A 25,469-nucleotide genomic window follows, 5' to 3' on the forward strand; every position below is an offset into this window, starting at 1 on the left:
CATCGCCATGGCCTGAAAGGCTGTAGCGCAAGGATGAAGTCCCTACTCCAAGGACGGCATACAAAAGCCAGAATGAAGTTTGCAGTTGATCACTCAGACGAAGACCTAGTGTTTTCGAGGAGTTTTCTCTGGTCAGATGAAAAAAATTTGAATTGGTTGGCCATAATGATCAGCGCTATATATGGAGAGAAAGAATGTTGGGGCTTTTAATCCAAAGAACACCATCCCTGCTGTGAAGCATGGGGGTGGCGGCATCATGATGTGGGGGTGTTTTGCTGGAAAAGGGACTGGTACACTTCAGAAAATAGATGTCATCATGAGGTAGGTAGATTATCTAGAAATACTGAAGCAAGACTTAAAAACATTGGCTAGAAAGTTTAAACTTGGTTGCAACTGGGTCTTTCAGTAGGACAGTGATCTTAAGCATACCTCCGAGTTGTAACCAAATGGCTTAAAGACAACAAAGTGTAGTATTGGAGTGGCCATCACAAAGTCCTGACCTGAATCCCATAGAAAATTTGTGGACTGAACTGAGGAAGCCTGTCTGAGCAAAGTGGCCCACAAACCTGGCAGTTCTGTCAGGAGGAATGGGCAAAGATTCTGGCAAAGTATTGTGAGAAGCTTGTGGAAGGCTACCCCAAGCGTTTGATTCAAGTTAAGCAATTAAAAGGCAATGCCACCAAATACTACCCTAATTGACAACACAGGAAATGATTGGTAACATGAAATGTGTGGAGTTGTGAAAAATTGAGTTTGAATGTCTTTAGCCTAGGTGTATGTAAAATTTGGCCTCAACTGTATTACGGAATTCTACTATCAATATCTGTGACTAAATATGAAATAAATATAAAATGTTACCATTAGTTTTACATGTAAAGATGTCCCTTTCATGGTTCAGTGGTCATTTAATATCTCCAGCAATTCGTTTTTTAAATATATGTTCATTTGACGCCTGGGTATCTTCAAAAATAGCTGTACGTAATACCATGCAGGTCCTTTACGGTGTTGTCGCCCTTTTCAGTACAACCTGGCTTGATTGAGAATAATAATTTATCCAGTAGATGGTCGTACAAGCTTTATAACGATGTACAATATGTCTAATTTTACTTTTGGAATAGCGTTTTATATGATATGAGTTTTGTCATTTCTTGAAAAATGTTATTCTTGAGGACTTCTGCGCATGACTAAGGCATATGTTTGCTGATAGGCCAGAAAAGAGTATCAGCTGAGTCTAAGTCAGAAGAGGAGAACGGCAGCATTGATTTTCTGTCTCTTATCTACTGAACACATAAGATTTCTTGGTCGATTTGTGAGTGTTACTGCTCAAAATATTTCTGTTATATGTTATTTATGAAATTGTTTGTGAAATATACGCGCATTTGTCATGCCTGGGTACCTTACAAAATAGCTGTGCGCAATACCACACGTGTTGCTTACGGCGTTGTCGCCCTTTTTAGTACAGTCTGGCTTGATTGACAATTCATTTATTCAGTAGGTGAGAGTATAAGCTTTCTAACGATGTATAACATGTCTAATTTTGCTTTTGGAATAGCGTTTTTTATGTCAGCGTAACCGAAAATGTTCTTATCATCGCATTCACTTACGCATCCACTCTATGGTAGCAGTAAAAGACCCTGCACCTAACGAAACGTGGTAAACGATTTTTGCAAATTATTTGGAAAATACTATTATTATTGAGGACTTCTGGGCATAGCTAAGCCATATGTTTGCTGATAGACCTAGCTGACATCGTTTTCTGGAACAAAACAGAAATGAATAGAACAGTATCATTGATTTACTGTCTCTGTCTCCATCTGCTGAACATAGATACGATTTCATCATTGCTATGTAAGTATTACTGCTCAAAATACTTCGGTTATACGTTATTTTTGAAATTGAGTGTCTTTAAATAGGTTAGTGGTATTACATAATATTGATATTTCACACTGTAATATAAGTGTTAGTAGTGTCATAGTTTTTGTGAAGCATGCAACAGTGATGACGTGAGAGTTGGAACATTTCCAAAACGTGGTGGACGGTTGAAAATTGTTTTTGTCGTCCCATCCCTATACAAGAAAACATACGAGAGTACAGAGTATAGAAATACATACAAGAGTTAATTATTACACATTTAGATACTGTACCGCATTGTGACAATATTTTTTTAGGGCTGTCAATCGATTAAAATATTTAACCTTGATTAATCGCATGATTGTCCACAGTTAATCACGATTAATCGCAAATTAATCACACATTTTTTATCTGTTCAAAATGTACCTTAAAGTGATATTTTTCAAGTGTTTAATACTCTTATCAACATGGGAGTGGACAAATATGCTTACTTTATGCAAATGTCTATATTATAGGAAATCAATTAACAACCCAAAACAATGACAAATATTGTCCAGAAACCTTCAAAAGTACTGCATTTAGCATAACAAAATATGCTCAAATCATAACATGGCAAACCCAAGCCCAACAGGCAACAACAGATGGGTATATTGACCTGCTAAATTTAACATTACTTAGTAATATGAGTGCTCACACAATGTAGTGTGTCCAACTTTATGCTTATGCTTAGGTTCACTAAAACATCCTGTTTTTTTAAGCATTAACACAAAATGATGGACCTCAATGCATCGCAACAACAGACACATTGTACAACAGGTACATTGGTCAGCTAAATTTTCCATTACTCAAAGATCATTTCCTGGATCCCTCGCACTTCTAAAGCAAATCACACAACGCAATTGTGTCCAACCTCACACAGGGAAAATAAAAGCTCACAAAAACATCCCCTTCTACTATGTGGGATCAAAACAGGATGATACAAAATAAAACAAACAATAAATAAAGTGAGGAGGAAACAGTGGAAAAGGGAGTATAATACCGAACTAGGACTCAAATTAGGATATTGCTCTTAGGCTATACTTCCATTTCTTTGGATACAACAGTTAGGCTACTATTCTATTTATTTGCACCGGACCAGTTGCTTTAACATTCAAGCCTGTTTACATTGTCGGACGACAGGGCAGCTCCCTTCTTCTGAACAATATGCCCAGACAATGAAAAACTGCGTTCACACTGTTTTTTGAAAACATGGATTCCCACAGAAAACGCTGCTTTATTTTATTGTTAAGGAGTATATTAAATGATTAAATAGAGCGAAACCGCAAAACTAGTTAGGCTGCAGTAGTACTGAAATGTAAATATGCTATCACTGTCAGGTATTTCGTTATATCATTTGTAGCATTTATTTCTGAGCAAAATAATGTTTTCTAGCTAAGCTGGCGAGCGAAAAAAGTTGCTGATGGATATCGTAACTTTTAAATTTCACATATTGCTATAATGAATGGGAAACATAAATGATACTAACGCATATCATATAATCACACACCCAAATGAAAATGCATGAAAAGCCTAAATATACCATTTTTCTTTCTGACCACGAACTACAAATGCCGCCATTTATCTTAATGTGACATCACCAATCAGGAAGTTGGAAAAGTCGGAGCTCAGATATGATGCTCGAATTTCCAACCTATAATTCCGAGGTCTACGACCGTTCAGTTGCTTTTTTCACAAGTCGGACCTCGTTTTTTACTATTTCTGAGTTGTCTTGAACGCAGCATAAGGGTCGGGCAAACGTTCATCATAACAGAATGTGCGTTAACGTACGTTAAAAAAATTTGTGGCATTAAAACGAATTTGCGTTAGCGCGTTATCGTGTTAACTTTGACAGCCCTATATTTTTGCATTATTTTTTAATCTGATAGCAATGTTTCATCTTAAACCTTCATCAGGGGCACATTTATATGCTTTATAATGGACAAAACATTTTATTCATTTTTGAAGAGATTTTGGATACGTTTCTGGAGATATTTTAGACCACTGTACTGATGGAAAGCTTGTAATTCCCACTTAAAAATTATGCAACAGTGAGTTTCTTGAGTCACAACAGTTGATATGTAGTGAAATACATGATATGTGTTGTGATTTACAGCAATACATAATTTAGACTTTTTGGATAGATTTGGAGATGCTGGGTACAATGCTTAGTTTTTGCTTCATAAATCTGTAGTAGTTCTGCAGATTTTAGATTTTATGTACTTGTGGTCAAGAAGTTTATGATCCAGCACATGTATAGTTTAACCTCCTGTATATATGCATTCTCTCAGTATTTCATAGCAAACTAAAAAAGAGCAAATTCATTTTAGATTTTTTGTCTAGACAATTGCATTTGTGGCACTTTATTTGTTCCAAAATTATAAATATAAACTAATCTGCGTTAGTATTGTAAATGGTACAAATGTCTTGCTTCATTTAAGCCATTTTCCAAGTCTCTCTGGTGTTCACATCTGGAGTTATAAAGCTTTAAATAGGGTACCCCCTAAATGGGCAAGGATTGGCAAGATTTGGCATGTGCGCTAAGGGATTAAATTGATTAGTAGTATTTTATAATGAGGTTATTTCACACTATAACGTAAGCATTTGTTGATAGCTCAGTCGGCAGTTCAACAGGTTTTGTATTTAATGCACCGGATGTGACGTGAGTTGGAACATCTCCAAAACATGGTGAACGGTTGAATATTGTCGTCCCATCCACACAGAAGAAAACATTGTTTACTGTAGAGTTCAGAAAATCATACGAGAGTTAATGATTACTCATTTAGGTACTGTACCACATTGTGTGATAATGTTTTTGCATTATTTTATAATCTGATATCAATGTTTAATCTTAAACCTTCATAAGGGACACATTTATATGCGTTATAATAGGAAAAAGCATTTTATTCATTTTTGAAGAGATTTTGGATATTTTTCTGGACCTCTAGATATTTTAGACCATTGTACTGATGGAAAGTGTAATTTCCACTTGACTTGTAGTAAAATACACAATTAAGTTGTGATTTACAGCAATGCATAATTTAGAGATTTTGGATAGATTTGGAGGTACTGGGTACAGTTTTCTTTTTGCTTCATAGATAGATTTAGTAGTTTTGCATAGCCAACCATAGATTTTACGCACTTGTGGTCAAGGATTTTTTTTAAATCCAGGAGTTTAACCTGTTTTATGTATGGGATCTCTCAGTATTTCATTGCAAACTAAAAGAGAGAAAATTCATTTGAGATTTTTTGCCTAGTCAATTGCATTTGTGGCACATTATTTCTTTCAAGATTATGAATATGCAGTGCCTTTGGAAAGTATTCATACCACTTAACTTTTTCCTCATTTTGTTACATTACAGCCTTATTCTAATATTGATTGAATTCATTTTTGTTCTTAACAATCTACACACAATACCCCATAATGACTACTCAAAAACAGGTTTTTAGAAATTTTTGCAAATTTATTAACAATAAAAAACTGAAATATCACATTTACATAAGTATTCGCACCCTTTGCTATGACACTCAAAATAATTGAGCTTGGGTGCATCCTGTTTCCATTGATCATACTTGATATGTTTCTACAACTTGTTTGGAGTCCACCTGTGGTAAATGTAATAGATTGAACATGATTTGGAAAGGCACACACTTGTCTATATAAGGTCCCACAGTTGACAGTGCATGTCAGGGCAAAAACCAAGCCTGAAATCGAAGGAATTGTCCATCGACCTCCAAGACTGTATTGTGTCGAGGTACAGATCTGGGGAAAGGTACTAAAAAATTTCTACAGCATTGAAGGTGCTGAAGCACACAGTGGCCTCCATCATTGGAAGAACGGAAGAAGTTTGGAACCACCAGGACTCTTCTTAGAGCTGGCTGCCCGGCCAAACTGAGCAATCAGGGGAGAAGGGACTTAGTCAGGGAGGAGACCAATAACCCGTTGGCCACCCTGACAGAGCTCCAGAGTTCCTCTGTGGAGATGGGAGAACCTTCCAGACGGACAACCATCTTTGCAGCTCTCCACCAATTAGGTGTTTATGGTAGAGTGGCCAGACGGAAACCACTCCTCAGTAAACGGCACATGACAGCCTGCTTGCAGTTTGCCAGAAGGCACCTAAAGTATTCTCAGACCATGAGAAACAAGATTCTCTGGTCTAATGAAACCAAGATTGAAGGTTTACCTTCCAACAGGACAACTGGCACACAGCCAAGACAATGCAGGAGTGGCTTCGGGACAAGTCCTTGAGTGGGCCAGCTAGAGCCCGGACTTGAACTTGATCGAACATCTCTTGAGAGAACTGAAAATATTTGTGCAACAAAGCTCCCTATCCAACCTGACAGAGCTTGAGAGGATCTGCAGAGAAGAATGGGCGAAATACCCCAAATACAGGTGTGTACTGAGCTTGTAGCATCATACCCAAGAAGACTCGAGGCTGTAATCGCTCCCAAAGGTGCCTCAACAAGTAAACGGTCTGAATACTTATGTTAATGTGATATTTCAGTTCTTTATATGTAGTAAATTTGCAAATATTTCCAAAAACCTGTTTTCGCTTTGTCAATATGGGGTATTGTGTGTAGACTGATGAGAATAAAAATGAATTTAATCCATTTTATAATCAGGCTCTAATGTAACTAAATGTGGGAAAAAAGTGAAGGGGTCTGAATATTTTTCGAAGGCACTAAACCTAAGTTAGTTGGTGTTGTAAATGGTACAAATGTCTTGCTTCATTTAAGCCATTTCTCAAGTCTCAGTGATGCTCACATCTGGAGTTTCAAAGCTTTATATAAGGTACCTCCTAAATAGGCTACGATTGAGCAGATTTGGCATGTGCGCAAAGGGGTGAAAGAGATAATGAATATAAGGAAAAAATAACCTTGGAGCTTTATTGTGTGGCTGTGTTAAGTTCTGTCTGCATTCCATGTGCCTATGTGAGGTCAGAGTGTAAACAATTTAATATTTTTATGCTTTGAGAGTGTGTGGTTATAGATATTTCTGTGAGGAATTCTGAAAAGTTGTAACACTCTTGGTGGTTTGCCCTGCCTACCTGTAATTTTTGCATTCATACCTTCCCAGTACTAGGGGTCCGTGCTATACCTTATGATACAGTACACTATTCCAGACACGTGCGCACACGCCCACACACCCAGCTGTTTCACAGCATATTTTCTTACTATAATCTTCATTGTAAATACAATTATGTTTTGCATAAAACAACATGTAATTATTCTTAAACACTAGGTTGCTTCCTCTTGTGTATAGGAGTGCCCTTAACACTTAAAAATTCACAGTGTATGTGTGAAACAGGATAATGGATCTGCGTATGGCAGGCATACCCTGTATGCACAAAATGCCCACTTAAAATGTTTATAGTTATATTCTTTCTGTGTCACTTTTGTTTTTTTGGTTTATTTGTGTCCTCAGGGGGTGAACAAGGACTCTTACCTAATCCTGGAGACTCTGCCCACAGAGTATGACTCCCGGGTAAAGGCCATGGAGGTGGATGAACGTCCCACTGAGCAATACAGCGACATTGGGGGCTTGGACAAACAGATTCAGGAGGTGAGATACTGAAGCACACACAGACAAAATATTAATTGCGTTCTGTTATGCGATATCCAAAATGTATTGGTCCATTACAAAATCTAGGTGCTGTTGCTAAAAAGTATGCTACTGGCAAGACATGTGACACAGTCTATAGGGTGGCTAACTCGAGCCATATACAAGTCTCCCAGATAGATGAGTGTGGCTTGATCCCTTTCACCGCATCTTCCATGTTTCAATCCTTTCTGTCTCTCACCATCTCTTATTTCTCCTTGTTTGAATCAAGCGCAAAAAAAAAAAAAAAAAAAAAAAACAACAACAAAAAGAAAACAAGCAGTGCGGACTGTCAACTCTCCTTTTTATATAAAAACATGTTGTCCCCCACCAATGATGCTGTGTCGTCATGCAAGTTAATTAGGGTGGGGGGAAATTACTTGATGCCTAATGTTGGTGGTATGAATGGACTTAAAAGTCTGGCAAACTGAAATTAATGAAGTCTTTGCTGATGTGTAGTTAACTTGCACTGGTGCTTTTACCCAAGCCTCTGGCTTGTGTAACGTACATAGATACATTTGTGTATAGGTGAGTGCCTGGGGTGCAGATATCCTGAGTTCTGTGTGTGTGTTTGGACCCTAAAACTGCTAGGTGTGTGGCAGTAAGATTTCAAGAGGAATGCCTGGTCAAAATGAATGCCATTTATTTTGCAGTGTGTTCAATAATTGCGATTGCAGGTATGCCATCCCTCCAAGTTACGCCTTGGCGGGGCGGCATGCCCCATACCGATACAGCACCGAGACCTTGCCACTTTTCAGGGTTCCCTCCAGAAATAACCGCAATGACCACAGACTCTTTCTTTTGAACTTTTTATTTATTGAATTTTTTCATAAAATAGACAGTGATGCAATTTGAACACATAATTCAACCCATGCCCCCATTTCCCATTACTGGTACATAAACAACGCAAGATGATAACCACCAAAACAAATAAAAAGACGTATACAGAAATGAATACAGAGATATGTACTAAGTACCACAGGGCATATTAACAGGACCCTCCAGAAAAATAGACCTAAAAATTATATATAAAAAAAAAATATTAAAAGATGCACACAGGAATACAAAGAAAGTTAATAAACTTAGAAATAAATGTAACAACAGTTCTGGAAAAAAGAGCGACCATTCAAATTGGATTGAACTGCAACCACTTCTTGTCTAGGCATGACTCCTCAATCATCTAGGTCAGCTGCTTCCACAAAGTCAATCAAGTTATGCCATATTCCCTCAAATACATTAGGCCTCTGCCTCAAATTGTACATTATTCTCTCATTGGGAATACAAGAAGTTAGTTCGCTGAGCCAGAGAGAGGGCGGTGGTGGGTGCTCATCCTTCCATTTAAGGGCTATGCATTTATTAGCTGTTGCCAAAGCTATTCTTATAAATCTTATTTTGTTACCCTGCACTGGCAATATCGATGTATCCCCTAATAGAGCTAGCCTTGGTTCAGGTGGGATGTTTATTTTAGTTATCGTGGACATGCTTCTTAATATGTTTTCCCAGTAGCTAGATAATTGTGAACAAGACCAGAACATATGAATAAGGGAGTCAACTTCAGATTTACACCTTGGACAGTATTGAGAGATTGTTTGGTTTATACTGTGCAGTCTTTCCGGGGTGTAGTAGACTCTATGTATCAGATTGAACTGAGTCAATGTGTGTTTATTATTAAAAGAAATCTTCATCAAAGTTGTGATCTAGGTCACCCTCCCATTTTCCCCTCACCTTACACCCCTCCTTTTCTAGTAGATGATTAATGCCAGCGTAGGTGTAAGATACAAACCCTTTAATTTATTTTTTGCTACTCAGCATATTATCTAATGGTTGTTTTGTGATCGGTAAAGTTTACCCCCTTGTTCTGTTAAAATATAGTGTCTGAGTTGCAGGAATTTGAAGAAATGTCTCCCGTCAAGGCCATACTTAGCAGTAAGTTCTTTAAATGATTCTAAGACCCCTTCCTTGTATAGATCCCCAAATGTCTTGATGCCCTTCCTAAACCATACTTGAGTAAGCCCGTCTCTTATAGCCTTAGGCAAGAGAGGGTTTGTGTGTAACAGAGTAAGGTCATAGATGGGTTGAATACTTCCACTTTTTACTTCAGACCATATTTTGTAAGTGTGTTTTATGAATGGGTTCGTTGTCAGTGTTTGTAGTTGTTTGAAGAAAGCTAGAGACATAGAGTTGAGATCATGCCGTTCTGTTTGCAACCAAATAGTTGTACTGGCTGTTGTACATCTGCTTGCCATACCCAAACTGCCCGAGATTGTGCTGCCCAGTAGAAGGTTTGATAGTTAGGAAGTTTTAGGCCCCCTTCCTGATGGTTTTTTCCTCCATATGAACCTTGACATGCTTGAATTCAATTGTTTAAAGAAATATTTTGGTACAATGGTAGGTAGCATTTGGAACAGATAGAGGAGTAGTATATTCATTTTAATACAGTTAATTCGACCTATTAAAGACCCAGGGATTAAAGTTCTCCGTCGCTACGACGGATTTCCGTCAACTGGATTCCAGAGAGGCCATATATGAGATCAGTGTGGATCTGAAAGGAAAAAAAAGCGGGGGAGCGAGGGGAGGGGGATGTTACGGGACTTAGGAATCGCACTACCAGGTGATAGGTAGCTGATTTGTATAGGCATACAATCTACTTGGATGTCGGTATAATTATATACACTCACCGGCCACTTTATTAGGTACAAGTTGGTAGTACCGGGCTAGCCTACTGACGGTGCTGGAAGACTGGGCAGAGGCTACTAATTAAAGCCACAAACTAAAAATCATACACTTCCTTTTTTGACAATATAACAATAATATGTATAACGAAACAATCGGAGATGATAATATAGCCCCACGGTGTACTGAAGCAGGCTAATCAATTAATCACGTCTCAATGGACGCACATTCAACTTTAGTCTACACACAAGCCGGCGTTAAATTAACACCAAAATATACATTTATAAAATATCCCAAAACCCACAAATTATGAGAGTCTTAATGTCCAGCAAGCAATAGAAATAGTTCAAATACGAATATATTTAATCAAGATTACAATCAAAGTCAAGGTTTGTGACGAAGAAGGAGCGAGAAGCCGCCATTCAAAAAGGCAATTTCACCACTCCGACGAATGAGAAGAAAGCAATCCTTTTGCAACCACCCACATCTTCCGACCGAGAATAACCCACAAGGAAAATTTACTCCAGCAGCTAAGAATCGTGACAGTTTGCAATTAGATGAGCCCGAACGCTGTGTTCACCTGCATGCGCACGCTAATTTCCCCTCATCCCTAGCACTTGGCCTGTGAGGATGTCCTATTCGTGGCACTGTCATGCAAAATAAGATATAAACACTAAGGTTGAACCGAATACTCTGATGAAACGAGTATCCGGTAGGGATAATGTACTATTTACGAGCACGAGTACCATCCGAGTAAAATGTGTCAATATCCGTACTTGTGATAGGCCAGCCACACACAGAGCTGCTCCTCTACACAAAGTTCACTGCTGCTGCGCCACACAACACAATCTTGCCATCATCACAGCTGCTCTGTCCACAGCGATCTATTATCTATTGTCATACATTCTCAATAAAATAAAGTTTGCAATTCTCAGATTCGGATCAACACATTATTCTCACCATAACTAAACACACATTTACTAGACATTCACACGTAAGCACATATTACTGATTACGAACGGACATTTCTAGCTTCTAGCTTGCTACAGTAGGGCTAACTAGCCAGTTAGCTAGCGACTACATGATATAAGCATGTACTTGTATTTCCTAACATTTAGCAATCTCATACACACACTCTACTAGCATCATTGACATCCTAGCATTCTTATACATCCATTGTACTAATGCAATATCACTTTTGTGCAAATTTAGACGTCGTCGCTCACCTGAAATCGCAAGACATACAGTACATCGTGGTTAGCCAACTGTAACCTGGCGCGCTCTACTATTGTCTTCAAACTGTCAGTTCATTAAAAAACTAATAAAACCAGAGTAACGATAACAGCGTCTTTTACTGCTACCACAGATTGAATGCGATGATAAGAAAATTTTAGGTTACGCTGACCTATAAAACGCTATTCCAAAAGCAAAATTAGACATGTTATACATCGTTAGAAAGCTTATACTCTCATCTACTGAATAAATGAATTGTCAATCAAGCCAGTCTGTACTAAAAAGGGCGACAACGCCGTAAACGACATGTGTGGTAGGCACAGCTATTTTGGAAGGTACCCAAGCATCACAAATGCGCATATATTTCACAAATGAATTGTCCAAGACAATATATGACCACTCAGTCTCAAAAGGGACATCTCTACGTGGAAAACCAGGATGTGTATTTATTCCATATTTAGTCCCAGATATTGACTGTAGAATGACATGGTATAATTTTTTTAAACTTTGTCTCGTTTATTTTGTTATTCAGCGAGCAGCATTTTCACTGCTGCATTGGCATATCTTAGGGCTATTGTTGGATTTGTCTTGTTGCTATGACGGAATATGATTTTATAGTGGTGAAAGAATATTTCTGTGAATGCCCAGATAGACACTATTGTCCAGTGTGCCATGGGTGGGGGGTGTAGTTGCAGATGAGACTGCAAGGAGGGGGTTCTTGTTAAATGAATGACCAGCGCGACAATGGTGTCGCTGCAAAACTCAGTATTCGACATGTTCGTTGTGTGTTGTCTACTAATGAAACTAGAACAGAGTTTCTCTTTTCAACTGCTACTTTGCTTGCAGGAGTAATGAATGTCTGAGTTGAGCAATCTAGGCATGCCGGCCTGTCGACCACTAGGGGGATTACGCTAAGTGGTTAAGCAATTAAAAGGCAATGGCACAAAATACAAAGTGTATGTAAACTTTTGACCCACTGAACATGTGATATAGTACATAAAAGCTCAAATAAATCTTTCTTTTAGCTATTATTTTGAAATGACCCGAAAAGTAGATACTTGATTGACACAGGAAATTGTGGTAACCAAGTGTTTAAACCAAGTGGTAACCGATATTATTCCCATTGCTGCTACGGTGCTATGCGTGAACTAACTGACATAGCTAGCTAACAAAGATAGCTAATTTATTATAAATTAATTGCTGTTGCTAGCTGCAAATTACTTGGCAACCATTACATTGAGAATTAACTATTAACTACCGTGGAAAAAGCGCTGTTTTGAGAATACAGTTTACATTTTAGTTCTTACACGGTTCATAGGTCAGTGCGCAGTAGAATAGCTAAGCTAAGCTAGAAGGAAGCCATTAACTGCAGTCGACAGCTATGTAAAATGAGCTTGATGAACTTGGAACGGTATGATTACTGAAACGTGTAATGGGTTTCCAAGCAGGGGCGAAAGCGACGATGGGTAGTTCTTCGAGAGGGTAGTGGTAGCTTGCTTTTAGGTCATTTACTTTGCACTGTAATGTCAAATTGAGAATTTTTTCACTGTAAGGTAAGAAACTGCCAAAAAACAGTGCTAGCTGCTGCATATGGCCAACCTGCAAAACGTCTTGCAGGAACTTGAAATCTTTTTGTGCTTATGGTAAACATCAAGGCCGACAAATAAAATTGAATTGCAATATAGAGTATTCTTGATTACTTTTTAAATGGGAGTATATATCTTTTATACTTGTCCTTTTTGCCCCTGATTTAAGGTTTTGCAGTAACTGGGTTCTGTGTCTTGCAGCCACTGATTTAAGGTTGTGCCGTAACTGGGTTCTCTTTACCTTGCAGCCGCTGATTTAAGGTTGTGCCGTAACTGGGTTCTCTTTACCTTGCAGCCGCTGATTTAAGGTTGTGCCGTAACTGGGTTCTCTTTACCTTGCAGCCGCTGATTTAAGGTTGTGCCGTAACTGGGTTCTCTTTACCTTGCAGCCGCTGATGTAAGGTTGTGCAGTAACTGGGTTCTCTTTGCCTTGCAGCCGCTGATGTGAGGTTGTGCAGTAACTGGGCTCTCTTTGCCTTGCAGCAGCTGATGTAAGGTTGTGCAGTAGCTGGGTTCTCTTTGCCTTGCAGCCGGTGATTTAAAGTTGTGCGTTAACTGGGTTTTCTGCTTTGCAGCTGGTTGAAGCCATTGTTCTGCCAATGAATCATAAGGAAAAATTTGAGAACCTGGGCATCCAGCCGCCAAAGGGGGTGCTGATGTATGGACCCCCAGGCACAGGGAAGACATTGCTGGCAAGAGCTTGTGCTGCCCAGACCAAGGTAAAGTCCATTTGTTTCTGTTTCTACAACTGTGCTGTTCAGACCAATGGCACTGTTTCTCTGTACAGTTTTTCCTTTGTCACATTTTGTTTAATTAATGGGACACAAAACCTCTAGATCATACAATGGAAACCCTAATTTGTTTTTATCAAACAGGCCACGCCAGCTTTCTGATGATGACTTATTTACTGGCAACATATTTTGTGTTTTCATAGTTATTTGTGAATACCACACTCATGTTGCTTTTTATTTTGGTATATTTAGGACCTTTTATGATTTTTTTTTTTTGAAAAGTCAGGAATGGGTATTATAAATTAAATATCAACTGCATATCATTTACTAAAGTGCAGGAATTAAAATCTTAAGTGACAACCTTGGGCATGCCTGTATTAAATTACATTCTGTACCAGCTGATTTAAAAGAAGGCATTAGGCTTAAGCCCACATGCCTTTTGCTGTTGCTCTCATATTTCAGTAACATCCTTTTGTCCTTGCTATCCCAGGCCACCTTCCTGAAGCTCGCTGGCCCACAGCTTGTCCAGATGTTTATTGGTGATGGGGCTAAACTGGTCCGTGATGCCTTTGCTCTGGCCAAAGAGAAGGCCCCCTCAATTATCTTCATTGATGAGCTTGATGCTATTGGAACTAAACGGTAAGTGGGCAGTCAGAGTATGATTTTAGCCGCTTTCAATGTGCACAGCTACGAAATGTTCTGCATGAAGGTTTATGTAGTTTGGGGGACAAGGTCATGCAATATACTCCAAAAACAAACCTCTAACCACTAGTGGTTGATCAGTTTGTCCTGTAAGCAAAATGTTTTGTGGCACTGCCATTTGAATTAATGCAGCTCTGGATTATAAAAACCTCTTGTATTTTCATCTGACAATTTTAATTGACGTATAATTAATGCTTAGCCATGAAATGAGGAGAATACATTGGACAAAAAATTGTAATTTTATGTGGAACAATGCACACACAATATTGGGAAAAATTAATTATTCTTAATCGTCATTAAATTAAATTGTATAATGTGAAGTAGTAGTGATGTTGTTACTGGGCGCATCAGTTAACATACCCCATAACATTCTCCCAAATGGGTTGTCCACCTAAAGTACTTTTGCCCTTGGGCCAGCTGTGGCTAGGAGTCCCAAGTGGCAATTCAGAATTGCCTTAGGACTTTACCAATGGAGAGGGAACTGGATGGAATAAGTCTACATATAGTGCATAAGTATTTGGACACTCACACAATTTTTGTTGTGTTGGCTCTACTCAAGCTCATTGGATTGGATATGAATATTCGGTATATGGGTTCAAATGCGGGGGGTAAGCTTTAATTTCCAGGTATTTACATCCATATCAGGTGAACCATGTAGGACAATTTTGGGGGACAAAAATTGGACATTTGGCTGCTTAGCTGTTTCTTGACCAGCTGTGTGTTGTTGCATCATTAGTTCATACCCAAGAAAGCTAACAAAAGTTCTAGAGTTGATTCTAGGTAGGAAATTTCCATTTTGAGTTTTTTTCTGTTGCCTTTTAACATGAGGACCAAAGAACTATCAATGGCAGTTAGGGCTGTAAAATGATGGTTCATTATTCAAATGCTCTTTGAATTGTAAAAGAAAAAAAATATTGACATTGGAATGTGAAAATTTCTATTTGAATGCGAAAGAAAAAATGCAACTTGTCTTTATTGTGGCTGTCTTCCTTTCAGCTTGGGTTGAAAATGGAAGCTGTTGGGCGCACTTTCACTTCATCGTTGGGGCAATTAGAACACGGTGGAATGTAGTGATTTAAGTGGATGAAAAGGAGATTGGCACTGGCCTCTTCGCAAGTGGACCATCAGTGGTGTTTTTCACAAATAACCTGCAGGCCTGATATTGGCATGAAATGCTTAACCAGTTAAATTGGTTCTATCCATTTCCACACTAGGGTTTTGGAAGTTCTAGCATTTTGGGATGATAACTTCAAAACTATGCTTATCTTTGTTCACTATCCAAAAGGTCCAAGAAAGTATACTTTTGACTTTTAATAGCATTTAATTATAAATTATCCTTTTGGATCAAAAATTCATTTTAGTAACATTTTTCAAAATTGTATGCTTTAACCCCTTTGCGCACATGCCAAGTCTTGCCAATCCTTTCCCATTTAGGGGGTACCCTATTTAAAGCCTTATAACTCCAGATGTGAACACCACAGAGACTTGAAAAATGGCTTAAATGAAGCAGGACATTTGCACAATTTACAATACTAACGCAAATTAGTTTATATTCATAATTTTGGAACAAAATTTTAACTCGTACTTTGGTTGCAGTAGCACTGAATGAATGAGTTCAGTAATCTGGGCACGCCGGCATGCCGACCACTAGGGGCTTGCGCGAAGGGGTTAAGCTATTTGAACATTGGCATTATAAACAGTTGATGTAATGAGTTTAAATCTTTTTTTCCGTGCATGTGTACTCTCTTACCAGTTATGTGCTTATGGGTTTCATTTAACGTATTAGTCTTTACAGCAGAAGGTCTGCCGGCCAGGGGGAGATACTACTGACATTATGGGGCAACAGAGTGTAACTTTTCCTCATAAGGACATCGGTCAATCTGCATTGAAAAATTGTAGTTGATGTCACGCTGCGTTGCATTTCTGGGTGACTCACCAACTTTAGAGGTGTGTAGCTATGTGATTTGGAGATATCATTTGTATTTCAGAAGAATAAAGCCCCAGCTAATATTAGGCTGATATCGGTTGGGATAGGCCTACTTTAGGATAATCGTCAGTGTAGCCGGGTCTCTATCGTTGTTTCCGTGATTTCTTTGAGTTGCTTACTCAATTACAGCATTTTCAAATTAACCCTCTGGGGTCTGAGCGTAAAATGAGGCACACTGTGGTGATTGTGCCATGCTCTGACATTTGTGTAAATTTCATCAACTTTATATGCAGTGATTCCAAAGTGTTTCATATCTCTGTTTTCAGCACAAACCCTGCTACAATAATATGGCAGCAGTAAGTAGGTCATAATGTAGATTGCAAATTGCTCTAAAAACACACAAACTGTAAACAGTACTTTTGAACATGCACGGGAATGTTGTAATAAAACACACTAAACAATTGTAACTAAGATTTTTGGTCACTGAAATGTGTTCATCAAGGTCTTGGGTATCAAAAGATGACAAAATATTTTAGCAAATCCAATGAGAAATATAAAATAAATTGCTAAAGGTTAGTGTCGTGACTACTATTTTTCAACACCAGGTGAGAATGGGAGGGCAAATGGCCTTTCTGTAATGAATATGCATTGGGTAGGAGGACTTGCCAGCTAAGTAGGCTATTCGAGGCCGCATGCCTCCCCACCACTAAGACAAAGACTCAGTGAGCCATTTAGAAGACAGAAACAAAGACATCTTTTGATTTTCAGAACATTTATTGAAGCAAATTATACGCATGGAAGATGAGATGAGACTGGTGTACTCTTGCAACGCTTGCGTGGCCTCTTAGCTAGTGGTGAACTAGGCCGTGTTTCCTGATCAGCATCTCTGTAAATATGATAAAGACAAGTTTGTTAGGAAATGTGACATCAAATCAAACTTTATTTATTTAGCACATTTCCTTCAACAGGTGAAAATTAAATGTGCTTTACAAAAAAGGGGCAAACCACTAACTAATGAAAACAAAACTTAGGAAATGTGACATGGTTACATCATATACAGACAAAGAACCAAACAAACACAACCAAACGCAGAGAGGTAGCCTATAATTTTGAGAAGCAATGGTTAGAATCGTTCGTAGTGTGGGAATTTACAAGCGTGCATATTAGTGAATATTCCTACAAACACACAGAGAATGTAATACAGCACACGTTTACAAATAATGCAAGCTATCAACATTAGCTAAACTAAATAAACATTGATATTCCAGATCAACTACATGCAACTCATCAATAACAATGCCTCAATCTGAAGTAGGCTAGGTCTGTTTAGCTAAGTGGTTATTATATTGCTATTTCCCGAATTTACTTACAGTATGCTAATATCGATTGTGCGAGGACATCAGTTTTAGAATCCTAGCCACGCCACTACACGCCAGGCATGGGCTATTTATTACCAATATGATCGAAAAAAATACAGTCTACCTGATACGTCTAACACACAACCAGACGCAGAGAGCCTAGCCTATAATTCTGAGGTGCAATAGTTTGAATCGTTTGTAATGTGGGAATTTACAAACGCGCATATTGCTGGATATTCCTACAAACACAGAGATACGTTGCAATACAGTACACATATGTGACAGGTGCTGGTGTTTTGGTCCGCAAGTAGGGCAAGGTCATTTTTCAGTTTTTTACAGATTACGAAAGTGCAGATTATAAGCTTTCAAATGATGTGTCATACATTGAAATATGAAAATAGTTGAAGAAGATATGCTTATTTGAATGTTGGTACTCCTAAAATCAAGTAGCAGAGAAAATCCCCTTGAAAGATCTTGAACTTTTCACACTTCTCACAGGGAGATAATGGGTGGGAACAATAGCTAGTTAACTCCACCCCAACCACTCCCCCACTAGAGTAACTGTAAATCCTTGCCCATTTAGGGGTTACCCTATTTAAAGCTTTATAACTCCAGATGTGAATACCACAGAGACTAGAAAAATGTCTTAAACGAAGCAATACATTTGTACCATTTATAATACTAGCTTAGATTACTTTATATTCATAATTTTGTAAGAAATAAAGTGCCACAAATGCAATGGTCAAGGCAAAAAATCTAAAATGAATTTGCTCCTTTTTTAGTTCGCAATGAAATACTGGGAGATTGCGGGTTAAAGTATACATGTCCTGGATCAAAAACTTCTTGACCACAAGTTAATAAAATCGGTGGATATGTAGAACTACTAAAGATCTATGAAGCAAAAACTAAGCAGTGTACCCAGCATCTCCAAATCTACCCACAATGTCTAAATTATTAACACTGGTCTAAAATAGCTAAGGGTCCAGAAACAAATCCAAAATCTCTCCAAAAAGGAATATAATGCTTTTTGTCCATTGTAAAGCATATGAGCCCCTTATGAAGGTTTAAGATGAAACATAGATATAATTTAAACATAATGCAAACATATAGTCACACAATGCTGCACAGTACCTAAATGTGTAATAATTAACCCTTGTATGTAGCCTATTTCTATACTCTGTACACTCCGTCCACCACGTTTTGGCAATGTTTCAACACTCTCCTCATCACTGTTGTATGCGTCACAAAAACCATTACACTACTAACTAACGCTTACATTACAGTGTGAAATATCCACATTACATAATACCACTAACCTATTTAAAAACACTCAATTTCTAAAATATCGTAATAACCGAAATATTTTGAGCAGTAATACTTACATAGCAATGATGAAATCTTATCTGTGTTCAGTAGATGGAGACAGAGACAGTAAATCAATGACAGTTATATCCGCTCTGTTTTGCTCCAGAAAACGATGTCAGATAGGTCTGTCAGCAAACATATGGCTTAGCTATGCCCAGAAGTCTTCAATAATAATGGTATTTTCCAAGGAATTACGAAAAATCGTTGACAACGTTTCGTTAGGTGCAACGTCTTTTAATGCTACCATATAGAGCGAATGCCATGGTAAGAAAATGTTCAGTTACGCTAACCTATAAAACGATATTCCAAAAGCAAAATTAGACATGTTATACATCGTTAGAAAGCTTATACTCTCACCTACTGATTGAGCGTCCGGCATTTTAGCAACCTCACGCAGTAAACAAACAGGCTACTACCACACGGCTTTATTTATGGGCGGTGGCATGACCGAAACAAAGTCACAATAGCCAACGAAATCAAACATGCTAATTAAACTGCACCCCCATCACGCCTCCAAAACCTGTCGAAACCTGTAAGAATCACTAAAACAAGCCGACTTTGCTGACAAATTATAAGTATTTAGTGACCCTAAAAATGTTGTTTATTCTATTGAGTGACTTCTTCAACACTTTAACTTCCGTAATATGAAAAAAAGGAAAACAGTAAAAAAAAATTTTAAAAACCTTTTTTGCCTCCTAGCGCGATTTCAAGATTTGCTACTTGCGGACCTTTTGTCCAGCACCCGTCACATATTTACCAGTATGATCATAAGAAATATACTTACTCATGAAGTTGATCCTCAGCTGGATCAGTTCGCTGTTCGAAATGACACCGCTCTTCATCAATGTCGGCTTCTGGACGGACCATTTTCCAAAATTAAACGAAATGTTTACCTCAAAAGAAGTGAATTAGGCTACACTTTGACATTCTATCCTGCTTTCGCAGGCTTGGCATTTCTCACATGGATCTCGCATCGCCCCTCCCCTACTCTCCTTCTATGGAGATTAGTTACAATGTCGTTAACATGTGAATGCGATTTGGGCGGACTTCCTGATGAGCGAAATTCACATAGTAATGAGTAAGGATTAACAAAGCATACATGGTTTAATTAATCAAATGTAGAACTTTTAAAACAATTCATATCATGTGTCAATGGGCGCATTGGAAAGTCGAGATTATAAGGTTTCTGTCAATGTTTTTGTTGCGTCTGTATGATAACAACTTGTGAAGTTAATCATCCAAATAGAAACGAAAGTTCATTTAATCGTGCCGAGCTCGCCGGCGGAGCTCTCGACCCCAGAGGGTTAAAAACTTGATACTGTGTTAAATTTTGGTAATGATTTTATTCAATCGTTAACATGAAACTTTCACTTCAAAGAAAATATATTCATAGGAACAACTGCTCTTTGGGGTCGCTTATGCCCATAGGTGGGGTCAGTTGTGCTTAAGTAAACGAAAAGACATGATCAGTGATTTACTACCATTTTACAATCATTGTTCAAGTTGATTTCTTTGACCTTTGTACAGGACTGAAATGGCTATTGTAGCAGCAGTGTACAAAAAGTTACCGTGTTACATTTATGAGGCATTACATTTATACCTATATCCTAAGTAAAACTAACATGAATGACATTAGCCTATAGCCTATAGACTGCTCAAAATGATCTTGACTATTAAGTTTCAGTCTGACCACGAAGTTGAACAACCATTTATATATGTACATTTCACTGTATAGCCTGTAAATGCACACAAATGATATGGGTAACGAGAATAGCCTGTCCCTATTTACAGCATGTCACTAAAATGTATTTTCCTCTCATTTGTTGTTTAAAAAAAGAGCAGTGGTATTTGACCACAAGCAATTTGTGAGTCCCGTGGTCAAAGTGTTAACTGTCAGATATGAATTTGAGTGCTCACATTTGGTGGTGGTTGTGCAAACAAGTACTGTAGTTCCTGTGGAAAAACCAAAAATATATATGCAAATTTTCCTCTGCAGGAAGATATCTTGGAGCGGCAGTGCCTAATGAAATCCCAAACCACTGTATATATAAAAACATCTCAAATGTTCATGTTAACATTTTTTCCACAACTTGACTGCGTTCATGTTTATGGTTAAATTAAATGTACTGATGGTAGTTATTTCTAGTTGTCTTGGTTTGCTATGTTGTGGATATAACGCACAAATAACACAGCCTGAAAGTTTGTGAAATGTCTTCATTTTCATGTATTCAAGAAAAATATTAATTTATTTTTGGCCAATGTTGCTAGCCCTAATGCCAGTAAAGCAGGTCATGATGCGACTGAAAAACTGATATAAGTTGATCAGAGATGTAGCCACTTCAGATGGTGGCGAATACAAATACCATATTCAGCAGCACTCGAATAATGCATTTTCCCCGGATGGTCTCCCCTCCCAAATTTGGCCAATATTATTTGGATTTGGATCTTTTTTCCCATGTCTTTGATGCGATACGCTTAGAAGCCAGAAGTTTCGCAATTAGACACACACACACATCTGCAGAGACAGGGGGTGAGGGTTTCCTTAAACACTAGATAGTCCAGAGTGACACTCAATTTTTGGGGACTTTATAATTAAAATTACTCTAACGCTGTAAATGCTATAATACTCATCCTTGCATGACTTTCCTAAATATCTGGGCTTAAACTACTTAAAGTGGCAGAAGATTTTCATTAAAATAAATGTCACTATATATCACTGAATTTGGTAACACAATGGTGATTGAGCCTATTATTATATTCATTTATATTGTTATTATTATTATAATAATTTATGATTAAAGAACTGGGTGTCTGTGGCGACATTCCCGGGAAAAAATCACAAGCACAGTTAGTGACGCGTTTTCCATCACCCATCAGTGGTTGGTCTGCCCGAAAGGGTAGGCGGAGCTAATGCAACAGGCTCGCTCTTCAACTCACTTGTGAGTGTGAGCGGCGTAGCCTACTGTTTTTTTCCGGTGTCTGCTAGCGTTATGGAACCCTAAAAAGTTTTTGTGTAACCTGAGAGGTCATATTATTTGTTGATGTAGATTTCGTATTACATTTGATGACAATGTAACATTACTAAATTACATAGTTATTTGCACAGCTAATGCTAGCTACTGGACCATGTCAAGAAAAGCAACATTAGCTTAGACAATGTTGTGCACAGTCAGTAGCCATCTCTCATATCAGGTAACGTTGTGTTAGCTAGCTAGCTAATATAATTAACATAATCTAATGTCAGCTAACAATTAGAAAAAAATGCTATCTAACGCTACCGACTGGTACCGACCTCACAAACCGTCTCTCGAATGCAACGCTACCTTGTTGCAACGTTGCAATGTAGCTAACTAAAGGCCAGTTCAATGATTCGCAACGAGACTGGATGCAACTTGCAAAATTCCAAGACGTCTGATTGTAAACGTTCTAAAACTGCATTTGGCGATTTGACAAGGTGGGTCTTTTGAGACCCTAGGCAACGGCTTCAGAGGCTCTGCAACCAACCAGTTCACACCGCTGCAATTTTCTCTGCAACATTCTAAAACCGTTTTGTCTCGTTGCGAATCATTGATCTGAACTGGACATAACGTTACCGTTATTTACATTGCCATCAAGTTCATCAACATTATAATGATCGGAATAAAGCCGTTTTTACACGTTTTATTACAAAAATGTCAAGCCGGAGAAAACTAAATAAAAAAATACGGCAGTATGGATTAGCATTGTTATTATTTTATTACGCTTCCTCATATTTTCCTTCAGCCTTGATGCCCTTTTTTGATGAAATCTCCTTTGTTTTTGTTTTATTCTTCTTGTTCTGATTGCTAATTTAACACCCATCTCCGCTTCATTTTTGAATAGTTTAGCTAGCAAAACCAGAAACACCAGGGGTAACATTTTGCAAGACCGTTGTTTCAAAAATATGACACAACAATCATTCACGAGAAAGACAATGTTTATTGTGCATGAGATACATAATTGCACAAGCCACAGCGAATTCCGTGGATTCTTCTCTGCAGTGTAAAGATGTTCATACCGGGCAAAAGGTGGATAAAGAACGTCTGTGGAAATTGATCATCACTAATTCTACCCCAGGTCTGCTACAGCATTTTAACCCGACTCGGAAGTGTAAAGACAGCTTAAGTTGGCCTGATGTTAGACAATGAATGAGTATGTACATTACATTACTTTTATAACAACCATTTTTTATTCAGTAGCGTAAATAGTAAGTGTTATAGTTAGCGTGGCCCAGGTGCCAGCTGACTGATGTCACACACAGGCGACACTGTTTGGAAGTTGGGAAGTGAGGTCCAAAAACACACCTGCAATTACCGCTTCTCGCCATTGGTACCGCCAAAGAGAACGAATCAGAAATCTTTGAGATTTCCACTTTAAGAAAGAAATATAGGTGGTTCAGACCATTTTCTTCACAACCCCCGATAATTAGACTACAAGTGATTTTACCCAGGTGCGAATGTGTCACTGTCCACTCCAGCATGCTGTTCAGCAACTAAATGATCAGTGCTTTGATAAGAGTTTCCCAATCAAACACTATTGAAACTAACTTCAAACATATAATCACATGAAATTCATTCACTGCAATCGACTGATGAAATTAATAAAACCTTTGGGATGGAGATGAATGGCGTCACCAAAATATTTTCAGGTTTTCTCTGAAACTGAGACTTTGAATTAACTGAATAATGCAGCTACATGACAACTGCATGAAATGTAACCAATTTGTGTGCATGCGGTCCCAGCAAACCAGCAAAGCTGTGCGCTGTCTGTGAATTGATAAGAGGAAAACGACGGTGCGTAGGCTATGTAGGCGGACTCCAAGGAGATCAGAGATAGAAATGTACTGAAGTCCTTATGAGCGGAAAAAATTTCCATTTTGTGTTTTGTCACACACATTTTAGCGCTTTTCTCAGTGTTTCTTTAATATGCCTCGGTTCATTTTCCCTTAGCCTATATAACAAAACCACTATAATTTATAAATACAAACATTGAAATTTTTTTCAAATTTTTATTTCAGACTGATGTAAAAAGAGGTCCATTGCAGGTTTTGTAACTCAAATTGATTGAGTTGTGTCCTTTATTTCAAGAAAAATGGTTTTGCAGTAAATTATTTCGTAATTTCATAATCTTTACCAAGTTATATTGTTACTGGTGCAGAAATCGATGTTATGCTGGATACGTCTGATGCCGCTGCCAGCTCACGTGCAGAAGCTTGTCTTCACAAAATACAGCTTGGGGAAATTTGAGCAAGAGCATAATAGCTGATGTGTTCCACCCAGCGAAGCTTTTCAAGGTTTTATTTGATTTATCCAAGCTTACACACATGAAACATACAGGTAAAGTGGGGCTTCAACAAAGAGGGGAGAATAAGTGTTGACAAACAAAAAACAACAAAACATGCTGGCCTTACATTCTGTAGTTTATTTCATTAGGAGTTCCTTGCATACACTAGTTCATAATGAAGATGTGGAACTTTTTTGAATTATATAATCATTTTTTTTCAGTTTATAATAGACGTAAGTGTCCTTCATGTAGAGGTAGAGGTAGAGGTGGGGGTGGGGTTCATGTTGTTCAGACTATGCAGTTCAGAGTAAGGATGAGTAACAATTTTATGTAGAAAAACATTGTCTGTTTGAAACTTGATTTAACTGTTTGTTTTCTTCAGTGTTATAAAAGCCTGTTATGACTATATAATATATAGGTTATTGTTTGTTAAATACACCTTTCAAAAGCAAATTACCTGTCGTTAAGCTGGATTTTTATTTATTTATTTTTTGTAAAACCATGACTTTAATACTTTAGTATCTGAACATCAGGGATTTTTGACATTTTATACAGCTTCAGGGTTAAACCACGCCCACATCTAGTTTTTAATCCGAATACAAATAATTTTGTTGGTTGAACGAATACAGATACAAATACAAATAGTGGCATCTCCCTTTACCCATAGTAGCCATAATATTGGGTGTGTCAAAATGAACAATTTGGTGCATTGTTAAGAAGCAAGAATGCACTGATGAGCTCCGCAAAGACAAAAGACCTGGTAGACCAGGGAAGACCACTTTAGTGGATGACTGAATAATACTTGTCAAATAGATAAAGAACACACTCCAGGATATTAGCATACATGTGTCAAAAACTGCAAACCACTGGTAAGTCTCAAAAAAGGAACAGCCATGTTAGTTTGCTAAAATTACACTAAAAATTAGAGTTCTGCAACAAAGTCTTGTGGATAGATGAGAGAAATATTAACCTGTACCAAGGCAATGGAAAGAGGAAAATGTTGAGAAAGAAAGGAACTGCTTATGGTCCAAAGCACTCCACTTTGTCTGTGAAGCGTGGTGGTGGGGGGTGTTATGGCTTGGGCATGTATGGTTGCCTCAGGTACTG

General features: G+C 38.1%; 1 protein-coding gene across 1 annotated transcript in view; it reads left to right on the top strand.

Moving 5' to 3' along the window:
* psmc3 (proteasome 26S subunit, ATPase 3) overlaps positions 1-25,469 on the top strand; it is a 75,959-nt gene that overhangs the window by 15,910 nt on the left and 34,580 nt on the right. The window contains exons 6-8 of the mRNA XM_064335678.1: positions 7,313-7,450; positions 13,554-13,697; positions 14,200-14,348. Coding sequence (XP_064191748.1) covers positions 7,313-7,450; positions 13,554-13,697; positions 14,200-14,348 — 431 coding nt within the window. The remainder of the gene's footprint in view (positions 1-7,312; positions 7,451-13,553; positions 13,698-14,199; positions 14,349-25,469) is intronic.

Source organism: Anguilla rostrata, chromosome 5 (assembly GCF_018555375.3).
Source record: "Anguilla rostrata isolate EN2019 chromosome 5, ASM1855537v3, whole genome shotgun sequence".
Lineage (NCBI taxonomy): Eukaryota > Metazoa > Chordata > Actinopteri > Anguilliformes > Anguillidae > Anguilla > Anguilla rostrata.